The sequence below is a fragment of the Colossoma macropomum genome, unplaced genomic scaffold (assembly GCF_904425465.1).
Source record: "Colossoma macropomum unplaced genomic scaffold, Colossoma_macropomum, whole genome shotgun sequence".
NCBI lineage: Eukaryota > Metazoa > Chordata > Actinopteri > Characiformes > Serrasalmidae > Colossoma > Colossoma macropomum.
The window spans coordinates 2,119,571-2,144,169 of record NW_023494793.1 but is presented as its reverse complement, the minus strand read 5'-3'; the positions used below and the strand labels follow the sequence as shown (position 1 = coordinate 2,144,169).

The 24,599-nt window shown below is 39.6% G+C and overlaps 1 protein-coding gene across 1 annotated transcript; it reads right to left on the bottom strand.

Moving 5' to 3' along the window:
* Positions 1-915: 915 nt before the first annotated feature.
* Positions 916-24,038, bottom strand: elmod3 (ELMO/CED-12 domain containing 3). Its single transcript, XM_036578192.1, has 14 exons — positions 23,980-24,038; positions 22,058-22,454; positions 21,765-21,962; positions 20,607-20,678; positions 17,664-17,744; positions 17,485-17,554; positions 14,835-14,897; positions 12,937-13,025; positions 11,220-11,343; positions 10,245-10,367; positions 8,352-8,482; positions 7,222-7,298; positions 5,653-5,780; positions 916-4,017 (listed from the first exon to the last, which is right to left on the bottom strand). The coding sequence occupies exons 3-14, from the start codon at positions 21,798-21,800 to the stop codon at positions 3,773-3,775; spliced, it is 1,239 nt and encodes a 412-aa protein (XP_036434085.1). The 5' UTR covers positions 21,801-21,962; positions 22,058-22,454; positions 23,980-24,038; the 3' UTR covers positions 916-3,772.
* Positions 24,039-24,599: the final 561 nt, after the last annotated feature.

The following is a 24,599-nucleotide window of genomic DNA, read 5'->3' as shown; positions in this document are numbered from 1 at the left end:
TCGGGGTAAAATCATGTCATGCTTCCGGGTTCCTGTGATATTTTTTCGTTTAAATTTTGTTTATTTTTTTTAAATCATGCTATTTTCTAACCAACTTCCAACCTGAATAAAACTACACAAACACCCAAAGCATAAAACCCTGTGTTCTGAGATATTTCCATTTCAAAACATTTCTTTTTGGATCATCCTACATCAGCATACATTCAGCACCAAACACTTTACATGAAATGCAGAGAACCAATCACAATTTGGACCAGGGCTGCACAATATATCATTTTTTATTCATTACTGCAATATTGCAATTTTGTAACTGAATGAACTTGAATGAACGGATCTCTTAATTTTCACGTATCTGATATTTTTCATGAATCTTTCTGCTTATTTCTTTATCAACTGTGCAAATTGCAGCTAAACTCATCTGGACTGACCTTATAGAGAAATGTAACATTTAATTCTACAGGGTTACACGGCTGTATGCAAAAGTTTGGGCACCCCAGTCAAATGATGTGCTGATTAGCCAAGCCAAAATAAGTGAACACGTCCTCTACAGAGAACACACTTCTGCACATTTTAATGCACAATTACACGTTAATGTGCTTAATTTTAATACTGGGAAAGAAATAATAAAACCTGTGAAAAACGTAGCAAATTATATATTTATTTGCACATTATATATTAAATTGTGCACTCAAATTTGCAGAAAAACACCACATTTAAGTGTAGATTTATTTCCATTTAGAAAATCAAAACATGACCCAGTGTTCACACTTTTGCATGCAGCTGTAAACTGTGAATGAATTAAATGTAGATACATTAGTGTAGTTATCCAGCACTTTGCACATCCAGAGTGCAGTAAATATGTTGTCGAATATCAGGTTGAAATATCAGTCAAATCTATATATATATATATATATATATACCGGGTGCTGTAAGCATCCTGACCAATCACAGTTGCAGATGATGTTCTGTGGGTGTTTAATAAACTCAATAAATGTAAATCATTTTGAACAAAATAATGCTATTCGTTATTTTTTGCAACTGTAATATGTGGCAATTTTATCACAATATGGTATTTAGTTCATATCGTGCAGCCCCTAATTAGGACGCTAACCCTAAACAGATGCTGGACAACTGGGAACGATATCAGCACTAAACAGAAGCAGCAGCGGTAACGGTCGTCAGCCTGGGGGATTAAAACGGTCCCAAACTGAGCTCGCTCACACCTGGCCACGCCTACCAACGTTCTCATCTCCTTTTAAAGTCAAGAGATTCTTTGGTAAACTAAACGACATGAAAAGAAACCCCCTAATCAAAATGCCTCCGAGTTATTTCGTCTTATCTGGCACAGCTGCCCTACGGAAAGGACCAAATGAGTCCGGATGAGGAAGATTATTTCCTGTTTTGGACTCCTGTAGCTTATCTAAACGGTGTCGAGTCAAGCGAGCACACACAGCCAAGTCTACACCGACAGAGTTCCAGCGTTCCCACTCAAACACTACAAAGACTACAAACGCTTTCGTACAGCCGTACGCAAAGGTCTGAACCATCCTGGTTCATCAAATTATATGTTTTGAGATTTTCTAGGTGAAAATAAGTCCAAATTCTCTACGGCTGTGGTCACCAACCCCACCATCCTGCGGACTGCAGCTCCAACCACAACCGGACCAGCTAGTTAACCTCTTCAGAAGTCCCTGATCGGCTGGACCAGATGCAGGTTGGAACCAAACTCTGCAGGATCTCCAGAAGGAGGGTCGATGGTCTAACCCAAATATGGAAATTTCCTGCACATTTTCTATTTCTATTTTCTGAATTTAACACGTTGGGAGAAAAATAAAACACACTAAACATGCTATAACTTTTTATAGCACATTTTTGTGACACATTTTAGGTCTTAAGTGTGTTAAATTCAGCAAATAAACAGTGATTGTGCACTAAAATGTGCAGAAGTGTGTCTCTGTAGAGGACGTGTTCACTTATTTACACATAGAAAACAAAACCTGATTGTAGTTGGCCTCAAACTTTTGCATACGGCTGCATCTGTATTCACACTCACTCACACAACAGGCTAATTCACATTAACCCACTCATGACCACCAACTAAACTTAACAAGAGGAAAAAACGCCATCGAATGTGTACAGTTACACCCTGGATGATCATCTAACAGGTCCTGTTTACATTTTAATACTTTCACCAACAGTCAAACCTGGAAATTCTTATGTATTGTAAAGAATTAGTGCTGTTATGAGACCAAAGGACTGTGTTAAGTGATAGACTCACTTTCTGGCCTCGTGGTTTGATATACAGAGCTGTGCAAAAGCTTTAGGGGCCCAAGCATTTTTTAAAACCTTTTATCTTGGCAATACGTGTGTTTTTTACTTGTACGAATCACCATATATCATTACAATAAATGCAAACAAACATAAATACAGTAAAAAGTAAAGACAATGTCTTGTTTTCAAAAAGGAGTTGATATCCTGTGAGCTAGTTTGAAGAAGAAAGATTGCAGATTTCTTCTGGGCGCCTCCAGCCATCACATGGAATTATTAAATTCCATAACTTCCATAATAACATAATGAAGTACTGATTAACCACTAAACCACTAATAACAGCGCCTCGAGGACGAGTTTGGAAATGATTAAACAACAAACGCACTCACATACATGAAATAACGACATATTGTATTTACATTGTTCATATTTATTGTAATATTAGTGCTTTTCTGAGCAGATAAACTCGTACCGCCCAGATAACCAGCTTTTAAAATCTTACTGAGACGCCTAAAACTTTCGCACAGTCAGTATTTGAAAAATGTCTAAATTTTCAGATAAAGTATCAACGGGTTAAACCAAGGAGTCACCATGACCTGCAGACATTCCTTCGTCATCACCATCATCATTACTATCTATTTATATTCAAGGGCAAGGTGCTCGTCACTCCTGGTGCCAAAGCTACAAATCCCACGTTCTGTCCAACAAGCTTTCCTCCTATTTTGACCTCAGTTCAGCCCACTAACATAAAGTGACCGCTGTTACAATCTCAGAGATTACGAAACGAACTCAAACATTTGGCAACTACAAAGACTGGCCTTTTTCAAAGAGAGCGTATAGAAGCCGTTGGGTACCTCGGTAAACTGATCACAGACAGTTGTCAGGGTTTCTAATACTACAGCTGGAGCTTCACGCGTGTCTTCCTGTCTGAAGTGGGAAATGAAGGAGTGAAGAGAGAGAGAGAGAGACAGTCAGACTGTAGAAATCACACATTCTGTCTGTTCCTGAAGTATTTTAGTGTTTTTTTCCTGGTCTAAGTTTTGGGAAAGGCTTATTAAAGCAACAGTTTGGCTAAAAATCTAATTTACATCCTTTTACCCAAACGTAGCTGATCAGCCAAGAAAGTTTCCTTCTTTAGTTTTACTGGAGCTACAAGGCTAAAGTGGCTAACAAGTACAAGAAGCTAATGCCCACCAATTAGCAACGAGCATCGTGTCTTAATTATAACATACTTGCTTGAAACCATGAGGAGCCACTCAGTATCACTAACAGACTTGATTGTGTGGCACTGTTATCTATAAACAAGGACTCAAATATGGACACATGGTAATTTAAGCAGTTTGGATGCTGCCAGTTATCTACATTAGCCGCACAGCTCTAATGTGAAACTTCATAGACCATCAGCCACACTACATTCGTGCTAACGGGGTAAATGTTACTGGCTAAACTACCTCTCTCTGCCTCTCTCTGTGTCTCTCTGCCTCTCTTTCTCTCTCTCTCTCTCTCAGATAAGTCTGGCCTCTCCCTCCATCTCTGGAGGAAGTTCACACACTCCAGTAAAGTTCATTTCTTTCCCCTCCTTCCCCCCCTGGCTGCTCACTCGGGACTCCCTGTCGCCCGGAGACGGGTTGCTATGCGACAGTGTGTCAGGTGACGTCCGGTGGCCAATCCCTGCACGCCGTTCCTGTAGGAACGACTCGAGGCGTCTCAGGATCTGCTTGGGGTTCTTTTTGGCATAGAGCTCCACTTCTGCATGAGACAGAAACAGAGGAAGATCACAGCCGGAACAAAACACCTTTACAAACACCTACCGTGAACTCACTGGCCACTTTATTAGAAACACCCACTTTGTACGTCTAATGACTGGCCACTTTATTAGAAACACCCACTTTGTACGTCTAATAACTGGCCATTTTATTAGAAACACCCACCTTGTACATCCACTAAGTGGCCACTGTATTAGAAACACTTACCTTGTACTTCTACAAATTGGCCACTTTATTAGAAACACCCACCTTGTATGTCTACTAACTGGCCATTTTATCAGAAACACCCACCTTGTATGTCTACTAACTGGACACTATTAGAAACACCTACCTTGTACATCCAATAACTGGCCACTTTATTAGAAACACCTACCTTGAACATCTACTAACTGGCCACTTTATTAGAAACGCCTACCTTGAACATCCAATAACTGGCCACTTTATTAGAAACACCCACCTTGTATGTCTACTAACTGGCCATTTTATCAGAAACACCCACCTTGTATGTCTACAAACTGGCCATTTTATCAGAAACACCCACCTTGTATGTCTACAAACTGGCCATTTTATCAGAAACACCCACCTTGTATGTCCACTAACTGGCCATTTTATTAGAAACACCTACCTGTGCTTCCACTGTACAAAAGTCAATAGCCTCCCTTAATTTCTTCAAATTCAGTCAAAGTTACTGAATTTTCAAGAGATTTTCCTGATGTAAGATGATCCACTTGCATAACAAGAAAGTAAAACGAAAAAAACTGGATTTCTGAAAACTGGAGTTGATGATTAGCTACAGAGAATACCGGCCTCCTAACAACCACCTGGAAGACCTGGTAGCCCCCATCAGACAAACAGCACTTAAAGCTTTCATCTCTGAGAGAGAGGAGAAAATCAAGCTGCTTCAGATCTGAAAACATCCACAGGTGTTTCTGTCCATCCTTCCACTGTGAGAAGACGACTCAGTGCTGTGGGTCTGAAAGGATGTGTAGCTGATCAAGAAGAACCTCACTGAGAAAAGGAGACGGACACATCAAACAAAGAAGCTGAACGATGGACTGACCACCCCAGAGTCCAGACCTCAACAGCACTGAATGTGTTTGATTACTTCACAAAATGATCAACCAGCTTCTAAGACTGAACTTTGGAGGCGTGTCTAACATATGAAGGGGATCTGAGTTTTGCACCGTATCACACAGCTCCACTATGTATTCATACAGTTTCTGACCACAGAACCACTGTTGTCCAGATATTATGTGGGTGGTGGTCCATTCTCAGCACAGCAGTGACACTGACTTGTGTGTGGTGTCTGGCATAAATGTGTCACACCCAGCAGTGTTGCTGTGGCTTTTACACACTTCGGTATCACTGCTAGGTTGAAAGGGGACCACCATCCAAATATATCCAACCATGAGCAGCTCTGTGGTCAAAAACTGACCACTGATGAAGGACTGGAGGATGGCCAGCTCAAACCACACATCTGTAGCTGAGCTATGGGTGAAGCTACAAGGAAGGGGTTTCCGATAAAGTGGCCAGGAAGCGTACTCCCCAGGATTTTTAGGTTGTTTTAAAACAATAAACCAAAGTAAAACGGGTCACTCAGCCCGTTATGCAGCTTCACCTTTGAGCACGTAGCCGGAGTCCGAGATGGTTTTCTTCTGGCTCTTCCACAGCTGGTAGAGATGCAGGAACGTTGCTACGTAAAAATCATTCAGTACCCCCACCACCTGCTGCCGGCGGTTACACTCCCTGTGTAACACCACAAAGCAACGGCACGTTTTATTGCCATGGAAACATAAATGTGTTAGGAACACAAACAGATACACAACAACACTGAGTTGATGTAAACAGTCTGTTTGGATTTGCCACCATGTCAAATTCAAAACGTTTGTGTTTCATTTAAGTACAGTAGTGTGCAGAAGCCAGAGACCACCCTTTAGTTAGGACGAACTACAGAAAATTCAACCAACTCCTAAGACTGAACTTTAGAGGTATAAAAAGAAGAGAAACGGTGGAAACACCAAACACTACAACATATCAGGCATAACGTTCTGACCACCTCCTTGTTTCTATGCTCATTGTCCATTTTATCAGCTCCACTTACTATATAGGTGCACTTTGTAGTTCTACAGTTACAGACTGTAGTCCATCTGTTTCTCTGATACTTTGTTAGCCCCTTTTTACCCTGTTCTTCAGTGGTCAGGACCCCCATGGACCCTCACAGAGCAGGTACTATTTGGTTGGTGGATCATTCTCAGCACTGCAGTAACACTGACGTGGTGGTGGTGTGTTAGTGTGTGTTGTGCTGGTCTGAGTGGATCAGACACAGCAGTGCTGCTGGAGGTTTTAAACACTGTGTCCACTCACTGTCCACTCTATTAGACACTCCTACCTTGTCGGTCCACCTTGTAGATGTAAAGTCAGAGACGATAGCTCATCTGCTGCTGCACAGTTTGTGTTGGTCATCCTCTAGTCCTTCATCAGTGGTCACAGGACGCTGCCCACAGGACGCTGTTGGCTGGATATTTTTGGTTGGTGGACTATTCTCAGTCCAGCAGCGACACTGAGGTGTTTAAAGACTCCAGCAGCACTGCTATGTCTGATCCACTCAGACCAGCACAACACACACTAACACACCACCACCACGTCAGTGTTACTGCAGTAACACTTAAGTTGTCTTAGAAGCATTTTCAATGAAATACAGGGTTTAAATGATTTGCACATCATTACATTTTGTTTTTATTTACATTTTTCACAGTGTCCCAACTTTTTTGGGAATGGGGTTGACTAGACGACTTTCTCTCTGGGATTAACAAAGTGATCTATCTAATGGCTGTTTTGACTGGAAACAAAATAAATGAAAGGTGCTCTTTAACTTTTGCACAATACAGAGTTTCATTCTAAGAATTGAAGTATTTTGATAATCCAACAGATCATTTCAACTTTAATAGGCAAAACTGTTTAAATTGTAATACAGAAAATGTATAAAAAAAACACCACTAAGTCAGATAATCTTTTACTTTTAAAACAATATGATTCTGTTATTTGCCCTCTTTTTTCATTCCCAGGTTAAATGAACTGAATTCTACATTATTTTGGTTGATGTTATTGGTGTTCAGCTCATTTACGCAGTCATAAGACAGACGAACCAAATCTGATAGTTTGGTTAAATGAAGAAACGTGTGCTCACTTTGACAGAACCTCCTCCCTGAGTGCATGCAGGGCGATGCGGGTCATATTGATGGACATCACACAGAACGGAAAATTCTGGAAGAATTACAGAACACAGAGCTGCTCGTTAGATTCACTGCTCAGGAAATGAAGAAATGGGTGGTCAATATCCAGTGGCATGCAGAGGTCTGGGCACCCCTGGTCTAATTCCATCTTCTGTTGATTTTCTAAGTAAAACAAATTTACACACCCTCTCCAGAGAACTGCCAGTACGGCATTTTTCTGCAATTTTTACTGCACAATTTCTATTTATTTAATATAACACACTGTGAAAATTGAACTTAAAATACAAAAATACACTTTTGCACAGGCCACATTATGTTTTTGTCTTTTCCCAAATATGTTACACTCAGTAAATAAACAGTAAATTGTATTAAAATGTGCAGAAGTGGTTTTTCCTCTGTAGAGGACGTGCAGCTTATTTTCACTTAGAAAATCAACACAAACATGTCATTTGACCAGGAGTGCTTTCCAGGCTGTCACTGTAAATAAGAATTTGTTCTTAATGGCTTGCCTAGTTAAGTAAAGGTTACATTAAAAACAATGGAAAAAAATCTTTTTTCATTGTTTTAACAGTTTTTAAAGTTTAAATGTACACCTAAGTAGAGATACAATGTCTAAAATTTAGTGGTCCATTTAAGAGTTTTAGGTGTACATGCACTTAATGTGCTCACATCCAAGTAGACTGAATATCTGAAATTTTTCTGCAGCCCCCTGAGTGCCCCTCCTGCAGCCCCCCAGTTAGTGAACAGCTGTATTAAAAAGCTTTGCTATACATGTGAACATCTGTTTAGCATTTGTCTGCTGTATTTACTTCTTACCCTCTCAGTTTCCATTGGCTGTTGGTCGGATCTATTCAGACTGACTCACTGACCAGAGACGAGAGAAAAAAATCAAACGTGTGATACTCTGACTGGTCCTAACTTCAATTGGGAGGTAACAAATCTGAGCCTGTGCCCCTCAAACACTCCCCGATTTTCTGCTCCGGACGGCCCTAAAACCTGCAGACTAAAGCCAACCTCAGCCTGACTGAGAATCAGGGATAACTCACTACAGGTGTAAAGTGGTGTAGCGTAACCGCTGCTTTACCTGCACTGGATGCTGAGAGAGTTTGTAGATGTCTCTGGCGAGCGGTAGAGTCTCTGGATCCATAACCAGGTAGAGAGCGTGCATCAGGCCCAAGAACCCCGTCCCTCTCAGATCAGTAGCAGGATCTGTACCTACAGACGTCCGACACGCGTCATCAAATGAGACTTTTCGGTCCCACTTTATATTAAGTGTCGCTAATAACTACGTAGTTACACATGAATAACATTTGCAACAACACTACTGATGATTTAGTCCACATTACAGAAGTACAGCCTATGTAATTACACACGTGTATCAACTTCAGTTTTGCTTAATGTCATTACACAAGTGTATCTTCTACACAAGAACTTTCCTGTAGTGTTAAAGTTACACTGTAAAGTAAGTGGACAGTTCCTGTGTAGTTGTTATGTAGGTACTGTGTAATAACGTAGTGGTAATAGAAACACTGCTTTGGGGAAATGCAACACATTTAATTAATGGTTACAGTGTCACAGCATTAGCAACATAAATGCTAGCTAAACGATAGGAAAGCTGGCAGATACAGTGTCAGTAATGTCTTAATGTAAGTTATTACACACTTCCTTTCACTGCTGGAAAAGACTTCTGAAAAAAAACTGCTGTTCCAGTCTAATAACAAATGTAATTACATTTTTGTTATTACCCTTGTGTAATTACATGAGAAAGATTAGGCTGTTACAACTATTAAGATACACTTGTGTAATTACATGAGGAAAAACCAAAGTTGATACGCATGTATAATTACATAAGGTGTACTTCTGTAATCCATCTGTAACAGTGACTAAATCATTAGTAGTTACATTGTTGTTGCATATGTTGTTCACATGTAACTACACAGTTATTAGAGACACTTAATATGAAGCGGGACCGACTTTTCTTGTTTTCACTACATTAATACACAACCCAACTCCGCTGACTTTTTTCAGTTATAATTGTAGTAGTAGTTGTAGTAGAAATGACCATAACAGTCTTGTGACATTGTACGCAATAAACTATCGACCACGTACACCGAAGAACAGACTGCAGGACTAATATGGTCAGTTCTGTCCATTTTAAAGTTGCAGACAATGTATTTTCTGACATTTACATTGTAAACTTGAATTAGCAACTGTGACAGATAAAATCTCTTGCAGATTCAAGATACTATCACCATCAATCGACTTAAGTCTACTATAAAAACATTTTCCATTAAATAAATAATATGCACTGATCACATAATACACAATCCAGCTTATTATACTGTAATAATAACAACAACAGTGATTGTAATATGACCAGGACATAAAGTAATCTTAAAACCTCTTTTTGAGACCACCGGTGGTTCCAAAATTCACTTCGTCATATTCTTCATAACTTTCATATTTCATAAGCTACATTCTAAAGGTGGGGGTCGTATGAGAGCTGTAACTGTCTTCTTTCCAGTCAAATAGATGGGAGATGTAAGTTCAGCTTCTTTTATTATAAGGCTTTAAAATTACAAGTTTTTTTCTACTGAAAGTCGACCCATTTTTCCACAAATCTGGGCTATAAACTATAAACAGATGGCGTCTCTTCAGTGATCTGCTCTGCAAACATTATTTTTATAAAAAATACAAAGAGCGTCTAAGATTTTTGGCTTTCAGCTGTAAATTGTAAGCATATAGCAATATGTGTATCATAAAACACGTTCTGTTAATTTGAGGGGAACTTTAAAAAATAAATAAATATTTCATGCAGTTACTGAATAATTTGCCTACGATTTGGTCATGTAAATTCAGATGGACAAACCAAAATACACCCTGGAGAATAAGAGTTTAATAATTATTTATTACTTTATACTATAAGCTTATTGTTGTTGTTGTTATTAAAAATGCCTGTATAGTTCGCCACCCTTACCCTGGAAGCCGACGTTCTCCCAGTGCGGACCGTAGCGGGGACAGTCTGTCCGGGTGCAGGTGAGTTTCCTGTAGATGGTCTGGAGCACACGCATGTGCACCGGCTGACTGTTATCCAGAGAACCTGAACACAGAGAACACTGTTTACATACAGACTAGGAACTGCAGGCTAATTATTCAGTTATTAGTATTTAGACTTATTATTTAGTACAATGTGGAATTATTTGGGAACTGCTATAAATTATTCAGTAGCTACTAATGAATTATTCATTAACTACTATTATTCAGTGACCACTATGAAATATTTACTATTATGAATTATTCAGCATCTACTATGAATTATTCAGTTATTACTTTTTAAGATTATTCAGCATCTACTATGAATTTTTCAGTTATGACTATTAATTATTCAGCAACTACTGTAATTTATTCTGCATTTACTATCAATTATTCATTAACTACTATTAATTATAAAGCAACCACTATGAATAATTCTGTATCTACTACAAATTATTCAGTAACCACTATGAATTATTCATTATCAACTACGAATTATTCAGTTATTACTATTAATAATTCGGTAACTACAATAAATCATTCAGTATTTAACCAATTATTCATTAACTACTATTAATTATTCAGCAACCGCTATGAAATATTCACTACTATGAATTTTTCAGTTATTACTTTTTAAGATTATTCAGCATCTACTATGAATTTTTCAGTTATGACTATTAATTATTCAGCAACTACTATAATTTATTCAGTATTTACTATAAATTATTCATCAAATACTATTAATTATAAAGCAACCACTATGAATAATCTTTATCTACTACTAATTATTCAGTAACCTCTATAAATCATTCAGCATCTACTATGAATGAGTCTATGAAGCTCTATGAACAGTCTTAGCAGTGAGATGAACGTGTCCATGGCTGTAGGCTCATTATGAGTGGACGCTGGTCGAACTCACACTGAGCGATGGCGAACACCAGGTCCCTCTCCTCCACCAGCTCTTTATGCAGCCGCGGAGGGCCAAACAGGAAGTGAGTGATGGCAGCCAATCCCGTTCTGCGAATGGTTGGCTGAATGTTTCTCTGTTGGCGAGATCACTCACATCATAAAGCACAGAAGACTGGAAGAACACCACATTTCCTCACATTGTACACATTAATCACTTACAGCTGCACAATACTGACAAAAAACACACTGCGGTTATACAGCTACACGCCACTGCTGTGATACAGACAGTGGTGGACAGTAATGAAGTAAATGTAATGTGTTTCTGTACTTAAGTAGTTTTTCCTGTATCTGTACTTTACTGAAGTTTTTCCATTTTGGGCGACTTTCTACTTTGACTCCACTACATTTCAAAGTCAAATATCTCACTTTTTACTCCACTACATTATGAGAAATCTGTCCTTCCTTTTGGTTTCTGTGTGTATAAAAACGTAACATGTCAAAACGAAAGAAGCGCAAAGCAAAAACACCAATCAGGGCACAGCGGTCACTTTGTTTTGAGCTTGTTTTGACCTGTTGGTCATACCAACCCAGCGCAAGCATATCCACGCTATACTTAGGTCACTTTAGCAGGTAAAGCAGGACGGGGTTAATGGACACACTGACTGACAATCACACATCAAAGAATTAGTGAAAAGATGACATATGGGTCTCAACTTTGTGGGTAAACAGACCACAATATAGAAATATGTACACATATGCAGTTGTGACTGACGTGTCTTTTTTCTGAATTTATACAAACATTTCATTTTATAGTAAATTTGTTTAGGCTAGTTTATGTTTATGAACAGAGACCTACAGACGCAGTTTAGTAAAGGAAACTCATTTGTGAACCTGAGTTTAAAGTTTTTATTAATCTTAAACTTGTAACTAAGTTTAAATAAATCTTAAACTGAAACTTTGCTTGTGTGTAAAAAGTGATTTCAGAGCCACTCAGTTCTACCTGATGGAAACTGTTTGCCTTCAGTGTTTTGTGCTTATGATCATTTTAATAAACATCAGCGTCACTAATTAATGACCTTCTATTAAAAGACTGGTTTACCAAGAGAGACACTGGAGTATTTTACCTAAAATGAGTTAATGAAGCGAGTCTTGTTACAAAATGATAATAGGACATCAGAGCCATAATTAATCTTTTAGTACTTTTACTTTCAATACTTAAGTACATTTGAAGGCAAATACTTCAGTACTTTTACTCAAGTGGAGGTCTAAAAGGAGGAACTTCTACTTTTACTGGAGTAATATTTTACCTTAGGGTATCTCTACTTTAACTCAAGTACATGATTTGTGTACTTCGTCCACCACTAGACACAGATTGGATTTCACCAAAATAATCTATCCTGGAAAACAGATTTGACAAAATAATTTACATTCCAGCCCCATCAGAACACATTTTCACTAATTCTGAAAATGCCAGCTGCATTTTATGAAAAGTGGACCGACAGAACTACTCGAAAATGACAATGTTGTTACATTAACCTACACTGAAAGTCAGCAATGTGTTTATATTTTCTGTAAAGCCTCAATTTTGCTCTGAAAGCACTGATGGATTGTGCGAATCCTGTAGCGCTGTGATTGGTCAGAACGCTCACAGTGCACAGACAGCTCATTTGCATATTGCAGCCTTCGGCAACATCAGTATTGCAAAGGCCGATATCTTGATAACTTACCAGCAGGTCGCCGAGGTCTGTGGTCTGAAAGTGCTGCAGAGCCTCGTTGAAGGAGATCAGAGCGGAGGGAGTGAGATCTTCCACCAGAACTGCAGAGGAAACACCATCATCAATCAACTTCATCATTTTTGTGCTCAAAACATACAATACAGTACACGATGGGTATAAACAGCACTGAACAACTGCATTAATCATAAAAACGACAGATCTAGACCAATTATAGAGCCTGTAAACAGTAACCAGTGTACAGTAACTGAATTATAGGGGTGTAAAAATACACATATTTACAGGTTCAACACAATTTTTCATTCTGAGGTTGATTTAATTTTTGTTTTTTGTGTTTAAAATTTGTGACTGTTGAGATGAACTATATACCACCCAGACATTTTTGGCTCAGAAAAAGATATAAAATAATGCAACTGAGTTATAAACACTGCAAAACTACATAAGACATACCCAAACGGCTAGCCCAGGGGTCGGCAACATGCGGCTCTTTCACTGCCCTGTTGCGGCTCCACAGCAGAATCAGATTATTAGGTAAAAATAAAATAATCCTCCTTTACAGTAAAATAAAGCTCTGCTGATCGTTCAACACCGTTTAACTATAAATGGTCTCAAACTCTGGAGTTAATGTAGAACTGCTAATTCACCCTTTAACCCTGAAGATCAGCGCAGACTGCTGGTCACCATAGCAACACAGACAACAGTCTCGCCTAGCTAGCAGCTAACGAAACGGCAAAGAGAGAGATTTAAGATGAACATTGATCATTTAGAGACGGATGGACTTATTAGAGTTTATAATCACTCCAGCTGGTTTCCTGATACGTTTAATCTGCAACGAGAAACTGTCACACAAAGTAGCGAGGCTGAAGTCGCTTCTCATTCGCCAGCTTCTCAATCAAATTTTCAAAAATTCAAACAAGTAGCCGGCAAATGAGAAGCAACTTCTGCCTCATAAAAATTAGAACATTAGAGACATTTTACAAGAAACTGTTCTACTTTCGAGGAAAAGTTTCCTACCAGAGATGTGAGAAAAGCGGCTATAGCTGAGCTAAAGCTTAAAGCAGAGCAAAGTAAGTCTGTGTTTTCGTCTATATATTATATTTTATATCCTATGCTAGTAAATCAGCACATACTGAGACGTAGTGACAGCGAAGACGGTAAAATGGGCATAAAATGTTGTGGCTCACAAGGTGGTTTGAGTTTTGCTGGGGTGCCGACCCCCTGAACTAGTCCATGAAAGACTTCTGATATACAGTAACTATTTCCGATTTTTCAGTACTGTACTGAAATCGTCACACCCTTACAGCAAATTCTGCACAGCAGTTGGATGGACTGACTTACTTTTTCATTTATTTTTATCAAATGTTTGATTTTTTCTCCTCTTCCTTCTTAAATAGTTCACTTTTGCAAATGTTGAATTAAAAACAGCCATTTTTAAAAGCCGAGGCCAAGTTTGCCAAAAGCCGAATTTCATTGATTGACTCTGGCAGCTGGTTTAAGGAACAGCCTCTAAACAATGGGGCCACAGATACAGCCCAGGCACTAACGTTTGCCGAAATATCCGTACAGCCCTGGCTGTTTCTATGGCAACAAGAGCCTGGAGGTAGTGCGACTGACAATTTTGGCTCATAATTAGCAGGTATTTATGCTTCTGCAACAGGTAAACCAAAAAAAGATGTGAACGAGGGAAACTGAAAACGAAGAATAGCGAAGGCGAGGCTGGGAGAGCAGAACGTGCCCGTGCACACTTTTCCAACAGTATCCGTTTCCTCCGATGAGGTAATGCTCTCTCTCCGGGGTGGAGGCGCGTGCCGAGTCACGCTGATGTAATGCGGCCCGCATCCGGCCCGCGGGATGCTGTTGCTATGGAGACGGGGTGAGGTGACTGGTCTCACCTGGTTGGATGCTCTCCAGGGCGTCCCACTCCTGCTGCGCGCGCTCCAGCTCCGAGTTCACCTCTGAGCACACACACAAACGGCGAGGGGTCACAGTCAATGACCAGGAATCACCACATTCACTAATGACAACACAAGCAGGCTGTGATTTCTGACTCTCAGCTCATTGAAACGCACAGTAAACTTCCCATCCATACCATATTCAGGTTTGTAAGACAAGAGGACGAGTTAATTCTGGATTAATCGCGATGGAAAGTTTTCGTTGTGTGACGGGCATGTTTGTGTCGTTTGTTTGAGGTCAGAACAAAGAAATAAGTCCAAAGTGCAGACCTTAACCTGCTGATACAGAATATAAGCTGAATTTCATTAAGTAATTATGTAATTAATCAAGTAAATGTTCTTTTTAGGCACAATCAGCTACAATTCAGCATAACAACCCTTTATATACACAGGGAAAAAAATGATATCTTTATTATATCAAATTATGTGTTTTCTTGATTTTATATACACTTAAAAAAGGTTGTTCTTCGAGGGTTCTTTAGCAAAGAAAATGGTTCTATATGGTTCTATAACATTCAAAGAACCCTTCGCATGATTGAATGGTGAAAGCGTTCTTTAGATCAATGGAGAATGTGCTGTAAATGATTCTATATAGCACCAAAAAAGGTTCTGCTGTTGCTACAATGTCAGGCTTGTTTACAATAGAGGAACGCTTTTTTTGGTGCTATATAGAACCCATCTCCAGCAAATTCTCCCTCAATCTGAAGAACAAAAAGAACCCTTTAAACATGGTAAGCGTTCTTTGAATGTTCGTGATTCTTTATAGAAACATTTTCTTTACTAAAGAACCCTTGAAGAAACTTTTTTTAAGTGTGATGAGAGAAAACAAGTGAAAACATCCTCTACAGGGCAACTTCAATGCAGCAAGTGTTTAGTGCTCAATTTTAATTTCACATCCATAAAATACATTAAATATAAAATGTGGAATAACTTTTCAGGTCATATTTTACATTGACTTATTCATGATTTATGTTCACTTAGAAAATCAACACAATGTGGAAACTGACCAGGGAGCCCAAACTTTGGCATATAACTATATTTCTTACAACAAGCAACATTACCTGCCAACACAGTGAGATCATTTCACTTGAAAAAGTGACTTAAAACAAGCGAAACGTCAAAAAATGAGGTAAAAAATCAAAATGAGTAATATTTTTGATTTTGATAAGGTTGATTTTATCCTCACCTGCCAAGAAAACTTTTTTTTTCCCGTGTGAGTCGGAGGCCTGCATCATTTTTAACGTTGTGCTTTAAGTAAAACTCCGTCTGCAGAGTTACATCCAGACTTTTCAGAGTCAACTTTACTCATTTTGTTACTTCTTTGCTATTTAAATTTTATTTCACCAGGCGAGTCGCAAGAAAACAAACATTCTTATTAACAATGGCAGCCTGGAGAGCAGCAGAAGCTACTTGATGGAGAGGAAAACCCAAAAGAGGGATGAAATAACAATGGAAAAGCTAAATTAAATAAATAAAGAAAGAAAGTTTTTTTTTAAAAAAAACATTCTCCATCATCAGCACCGTGAACAACTGCATTTAACATAAAACTACTGATTTAGACCAATTCTAGAGCCAGTTATTGATTCTGAGGGTGAGATTCGATTTGCTTTTCATATTTTATGTGCAGAAAAAATGTAAATTTATTTCAGAACAACTGATTAGTTTGAGTAGAGTAACACGCAAAATAGTGATCTTACACAATGCTGACAGAGTTAATGGAGCTGCAAACACTACAGAGTTAGATGACTGATCTGATTCCCAGTTTTGATTTAAAAACATAAAAATTAGATTTTTCTGTAAACACATTTTTTTTACACAAATCCCACACTGTGAACAACATGTTCAGTAAACCAGAACAATGTTTAACCTCTTATTCTCCAGGGCATATTTTGGTTTGTCCATCTGTATTTATGTGACCAAATCGTAAGGCAAATTATTCAGTAACTGCATGAAATAAATGTAAATTTTTATTTTATTTATTATTTTTTTTAAAGCTCCCTTCAAATGAACAGAACATGTGTTTTATGATCTACACATATTGCTCTATGCTTACAATTTACAGCTGAAAGCCAAAAATCTTAGATGCTCTTCGTATTATTTTATAAAAATAATCTTTACAGAGCAGATCACTGAAGAGACGCCATCTGTTTATCGTTTATAGCTCAGATTTGAGTAAAAAAATGGGTCGACTTTCAGTAGAAAACAAAATAGTGAGTTCAGCTTCTTTTATTAAAATTTAAAGTTTAAAATTACATCACCATCTATTTGACGGGAGAGAAGACAGTTACAGCTCTCATACGACCCCCACCTTCAGAATGTAGCTTATGAAATATGAAAGTTATGAAGAATATGACGAAGTGCGTTTTGGAACCACCGGTGGTCTCAAGGAGTTGAAGAGGTTAAACTTGAACGATGCTGTAACTTAAATTTACAAATCTATGCATTTACAACTATAATTCACAGAATAAAATAAATACACACATAAATAAACAGAAGCTCATACATGAGTACAACTTTACAATACAATAAAAATTATGATCAAAATAATAAAAACAAGCCACTGATTATAAATGTAGTGGAGGAACTTTACCTTCTGCTTTAGTCTGATCTCCACCTGCTGCCAGAGACTGCAGGATGCCGTTCTGCTTCAGAGCTGAGATCTGCAACACGTTCAGCTCCGTGAGTCGAGAAACATCTCGATCTAACGCTTTAACTCCATCACACATCTAACAGCTCACTTTTCGCTCGCTCGCTTGCTCACTCACTCACCGGGACGGATTTGAGATAAGAGCTGCCATTGACGCTGCCGTTCTCCTTGATGCCGTTACCTGGAGGCAGTCCATTCAGCACCTGCAGAACCAGAACTCAGCTTTAGTAGGAAATCTAACAGCCTTTCTCTCTCCGTAATAAATAAATAAATATATAGATATATTTTTAAACATTCTCCATCATCAGCACTGCTGGAACAAGGAGCAACTGCATTTATCATAAAAACGACTGATTTAGACCAATTCTAGAGCCAATTATTGATTCTGAGGGTGAGATTTGATAAGCTTTTCATATTTTATGTGCAGAAAAAAATTTAATTTATTTCAAAACAAAGGATTAGTTTGAGTAGAGTAACACGCAAAATAGTGATCTTATAAAACAGCCACAGTCAGAGTTAACAGAGGTACAAACACTACAGAGTTAGTTGACTGGTTTGATTCCCAGTTTTGAACTCAGCTTTAACAGGAACTCTAACAGCCTTTCTCTCTCCGTAACACCGCGAAGGTGAATTACACAGAGAACGGGCGCGTCAGCCAGCAGTCAGAGGAACAGAGAGGGCTCAGCCACCGGTGCTACGGCACAGAGAGGAACAGCGAAGCGAGGAGGGAAAGAACTCGTGTGTATAAATACTAGGAGCGCAACGATTATTCGACTTAATCGACTAAAACTGACGACCACATTAGTCGGCAACTAATTTAGTGGTCGATTAGTTGGTGACGTCATTACGTGTCTTTCTCGCGCTCAGCAGGAACTTTTTTTTTCCTTTTTATTCCTCTGCTTGAAAAACAGTTACAATTATAACAGTGTCAGTTCCTCAATACCTTATAAACCATCTAGCCCCCCTCCATCTTCTGGATCCCTAAATCCCCCCCCAACCCTGAAGCCCACCCTGCCCACCCAACCCTGAAGCCCACCCTGCCCACCCAACACTGAAACCCACCCAACACTGAAACCCACCCAACCCTGAAACCCACCCCTGAAACCCACCCACCCCAGAAACCCACCCCACCCACAGTCTCAGCCTGCCTCCCCAACTTAAAACAAATTAGTAAAATAAGTAAATGAAGGATAAACAATGAGGGACAAATAAAAAGCAAATAAATAAAACTTTCCACAAGAACTAAAAATAAGCTAATAAAAAAGATAAAAAGATAAGGACGTCCTTTAATCTGTATTTAAATTAGACAAACCTGTATTTAAATTAGACAAACCTGTATTTAAATTAGACAAACGTTTAAAACAGAAAATGAATGGTTGCCAGATCCGGTCAAATATGTCTGCAGTACCTCTCAGGCTAAATTTAACCTTTTCCAAGTCCAGGAAAAACATGACATCAGTCAGCCATAGAGCGTGTGAGGGTGGGGTGGTGGATTTCCACGCCAGAAGGATCCTTCTCTTAGCTAAGAGGAGGGCAAAGACAACGGCATCAGCTACCCGGGGCTTGGAGAAGAGGGATTCTGCCAGGACACCAAATAATCTAAGCAATGGGCAGGAGGTTCATGTTGCATTCGAAGGTCCAGTTAATGAAGTAAAAACAGCCAAGTAGAACCTCTTCAGCTTTGTTAAGGCCCAAAACGTGTGTAACAGGTTGGCAGGTGCTCCTGTAGGAACGTTTTGACATTACCACTCACTGGAGGGTTAACAACGGCGCAATGGCAGCCTCAAGAACACAATCCTGAGCAGTGCGGGAGCTAAACTCAGAAAAAAGGTCGTCAGTTGTGCTGTTTGTAAAGCCGACCTTAGCTGGCATGGAGCTCATCCTCCATGCTGGAGCATCTGAAGAGGAAACTCGGCGGCTCACTGGATGAAGAAGATTAATCTCGGTAAGATGCGCCACGTCCCAAATCGCATACTAGCACACTAAATAGTGTGTAAAAATAGCACATATACCAGTAGAAGTGCACTCATTAGTGTAGTGTGTGAAGAACAGAAGTGTGTGGTTTGGGACGCGGCGATAGCTGTAGTAGTTAGTTCGCTAATATTAATGTTAAATTCCATCCTACTTCATGTTCTGAGCTGAGCTGCAACATCTTCTATTTGGAAACGCTGCTCTTTGGTATCGTTGATGGAGTTGGAACAGAGAAGCAAGTAACTGGTATTCACAGCGACGCTGTTCACTTTCCAGATAACATTTACAGTTTTAAACACTGCATCGTCGCCTTAACGCTGAGGCCAACGGTGCGTTCAAATTCAGTGTTTACACAAAATCGTTCAAATCTAATTGTTCATGTAGAAGTTTGCCACAAACATTCGCCACTTTCCCCTCCGCTCCATCAAAGCTTCTCTGCAGTTGTGGATATTTGCTCTCAGAGGAGAGCGAGACTCTCACAGGAGCACCGGGAGACGCTGACTTTCCTCCGTCTCAATAAAGACCTGTGATTACTTGCAGCAGACAGACAGGAGAATACACAGAGCACAGACTGCACTGTTTACATTTAACATTTAAATTTAGACTGACTTTTTATTTACTTGATTAAAGAAAAACTGATTAAGGTTTGTCATATTTTATTGTTGCTACTTTGAACATCCTTGGTTATTAATTTTGACAGGAAAAATATGTTGGAGGTTTTATTTTATCTTTTGTATTGGCAGGAAAGTTCATTAATACAGTGAATTCTTGAATGATTTTCATCTTTATTGTTGTTAGCAAATGCATAAAACAACCTCAAGCTAAATTTAAAACAACCTCAAGCTAAATTTAAATAAATCTAATAGCTACATAAAAGTTATTTGGTAATGTAGTGATTCATAATCCGAATAATAGATTATTCGACTATCAAATTAGTCGTTTGTTGCAGCCATAATAAATACGTTCCAAGTTAAACGTGTACATAATCAGAGTCAAGACCTCTAATAAAAACACATAAAATATCAAAAATCTGACCAGATCTTGACCTCGGAAACGTATCTTTACACCTTCTGTGAGTCAGAGGCTGTTCTTACAGGTGTGTGTTTGGAGTGTCCGTTGGTCAGATCCTCTGTCTGCTGACATTCCTGCTGAAAACCTTTCGAGTCCTGAAAAAGAAACAGATCTGTTATTATATTTCCTGTATATTTATTGATTTGCACTGTATACTTCATACAGGACAGAGCATACTATTGATTTGCAATCATTACAATTATAAATAAATAAGAATAAATTAATAATAATGATAACAACAATAGTCACACTTTATTTGGATGGTCCCCTATACTTTCTGATGATACTCAGTTGATTTTCAACAACATTAAGGTTAGGGTCAGGTTTAGGGTTAGATAACAGAATCTAAAAAACAGAACCCCAAGTTCACTTGCATTTAATAGATATTTAGTTGAATGTAAGCTAAAGACAGACTGAGCATCTACAGTGGAGCATCCAAATAAAGTGTTACCATAATAATAATAATAATAATAATAATAATAGTCACAGCTAGTCAAACGTCAGAGTGATGAGTGGCTGCAAAGCTGGAATTAAACAAATCCATGCAATGCCTAGAGAAATCGGGAACCACGTTAAACTTTACGTTTAATTGCATTTATTAAAATTCATAAAGCTATTTGGTGTTTTGACAAGCAAAAAAACTCTTTCTGCCAACAAGTGCTTTTAATTAACATGTTTGGGTGCCTTTTCTGTACTGTAACGGCACTTTTTTTGTCCTAATTTAACTTTTTATTTTTAATTTGATTTTTAATTATTGTATTAGTGTATTACAGTCTGTCAGAGTGACTGTGTGGATCATATGAACATTATAGAGGCTTTTTAAATGAAACAGTAGAAGCCATATCGCCCCCTACACTTCCTGTAGCGTATTACAGTCTGTCAGAACGACTGTGTGGATCATATGAACATTATAGAGCTTTTTAAATGAAACAGTAGAAGCCATGTCGCCCCCTACAGTTCCTGTAGTGTATTACAGTCTGTCAGAATGACTGTGTGGATCATATGAACATTATAGAGGCTTTTTAAATGAAACAGTAGAAGCCATATTGCCCCCTACACTTCCTGTAGTGTATTACAGTCCGTCAGAATGACTGTGTGGATCATATGAATATTACAGCTTTTCTCTTCAACATCGCTGACGACTAACTGGGACCATCAAAGCTCACCGAAGTCGTACAAACCTCTGAGTAGACTACAACTGCGACGTCCCCTTCCATGGCCTGAGTCCTGACGAGTGTCCCAGTGTCCTGCTAGTGTGCGGACATGCTGCAGCCTGAGCCACCAGTAACCATTCCCCATTTAACACGCATGGTGCTTCGACTGGATACCTTCATGATATCTTCATCCAGCGCGGTCATTCAAATGGCTCTCAGGAGAGGCTGCAGGGCAGAGGCATTTCACTGAGCACGCACTGTTTTCAATTAAGATGCACTTTTGTGACTTAGTGAGCAAGCAGGAGCGGAAAGCTCATTACCTGGACTGCCACCGGTTGAAGCTGAGACTCAGTTCTGGGATCCGGGATCGGTCCTTTTCGCCAAGCCCTGCCTCGGCTTACCAGAGGCAATGATGCACAGCTGATGGACGAAGGTTATGGGCTTCTTCACTGTGGCCGAACAAGCCAATCAGACGGCGGCAGGTAGAAAAGCATTTCCCGTGCTGGTACACTTGCCGCCCCAGCACCAGAAATCACAGAGAGCAGATATTTGGCACAAGAGAAGCTAAATGGCAAGTCGGCGCCAAGCTGTGCCAAGTCGTACTTGGCACCAGCGATCAAACTCGAGACTTGAGCAGGATGGGAGTTCCTCACTGCCTCACTTCTGCACCTCAGGAACAAAGACAGCAGCCGATGAGCACGAGCACCTGCGAACAGACTGAAGGAGAATCTTGTAAATACGCATAAAAGCCCAATATAACTATTCCAATGCTGGTCAAATAGTCTTTTTGGCACTCGAATGCAAAGCAAAGGCTATTCCTATTGCGTTTATGGTGACGACGGAGGTAAATCGGCATGAAAGCGGCTGCTCTAATAACACGAGAGAGTCAAAGGAGTGTTTTTTACACGCTCTAATATATTCCAAACGGCATAGAAAAGTGGTCTAACCCCCCCAGAGCCACATAAAGGATGGCATCATGCACTATAAGTGCATGAATGGTGAGCTGCCTTTGCATGCAGAGGCATCTTAGGGATGACGTCATCCACCTAAGGCTGCATCTCGCTCTCTCTCTTCCTCTCTCTCCCCTTCTCTCGGATCAGAAACGGACCAAATCAATCGCAAATCAGCTCCATAACGATGTTAATCCAGTTTTTCACCTCATCACTGTGTGTGAAGTGAAGAGATAAGGAGGGGGTTTGCTCACCACCCCCACCCCCCCACCACCTGACTCTTTCTTATTGCACTGTTTGGGGAAGGTGGTGGTGGTGGTGGTGGTGGTGGTAAGGGGGGGTGTAGGGGTGACGTCACCTTCTGCCAACCTCAACCCTACAATAAAATCAATACGACGCAACTCAGGCTCACTTATTTCCTTCATCAACGGGCATTTAAGACAGCAAAAGCGCAAAAATAAAGCAGCACCTCCTTCTCAACCTATAATCTCCAGCACATTCGCATACAAACTGTATCGTGCAGGTGCAGAATAAACTGCCTGGATGTCAGTCATGCAAACTAATACCTCGCTTACATCTACACAACATATTTTCCCTTATCGTGCACATCATTTCAGCATTAATACCCAGCTGGCAACCACTTTATGTAGCTATGCTGCCTCACAGCACTGCAAATACAGACAGATAAGTGCCGGCTTAGAGATATAAGACCAACAAATGCGCTGTCAATCTGCAGCCACGCTTGTTTAACAGTGAGAAAACTGCTTATATTAACCATAAACGGGCTAAAAACCACGAAGCTGAAGTTGGGTTTCTATTCCCCAGCTTCTTGTTCGAATCTCCCCGTTCCACCTTAAATGGCGCAGTAGTTACGTATTGGCGCTTCAGGCGCTAGAACGTTACTACTGCACCGTTTAAGGTGGAACGGGGAGATTCGAATAAGAAGCTGACTGACTAAACCCAAAGCTGGCACGCAAGTAAAACGAACAGCTTACAATGTACGCATTTAAATCGATGTATAAAACCTTTAAAAAAGAAGGCTTGTAGAAAATAAACAGAGCAGGTTTAATCGCATTTCCCCCGCTCTGTGTATCAAATCTGCTGGCTGGTAACCAATCTCGGCTAACTGGCTAACGCTACCTATTCCGTTTTCTCGTTGCTTATCTCGCAGGTTCGCTACGTTTTCCGCAATTAGTCCTTTGCAAACCACGAATAAATTTGCTCTTCTGCGCAAAAGCGACTTTTCCAGGCTGTAACGATGGATTAAAATCGCATTATATATTTTTTTTTACCTCTCTCTCGTCTCCCTCCAATCTCGGCTCCCCTTCCCCCTTCTACAGCGAGAGCAGCTGATGAGGCCTCATGGGAAATGTAGTCTTTCCCCCCTCTCCAAAGAAAAAAAACGCTTCCGCTAGTCATGTTAACAGTATGCATTTAACGGTATTGAAGCCTTATCTTAAATTAGTGCACATAAACATGCTTTAAACTTAGGTATGTATATCTGTGTATTAAGAATCGTATATGTTCTGGGAATTAAACTCATTTTACATATGCTAATTGTACTAAATTAGGCCTTTTTGTGAACATTCTCACATTCAGCTAACTTAATTGAGTTCACCATGTATTTCATGCTGGTCTAAACTGGTTATAGGCTGGTCTAGTGCTAGGTTTAGCTGGTCCCCCAGTATGGTCATGCTGGTTGACTAGCATACTAGCATCCAAAACAAAACACACGCTGGTTTTGCTGGGCTGGTCTCTGCAGGTTTTTCTAGCCGGGATGGGCTTATGTCCAGCACAAAGAAAGATAGAATAAAGTATTTATATTTCACAACACAGACTGAATAGTGTATAGCATAGTCTAAACGTGCACCCACAGTTTGTAATAACTGCTAACAGTCTGTGACAAACTCCC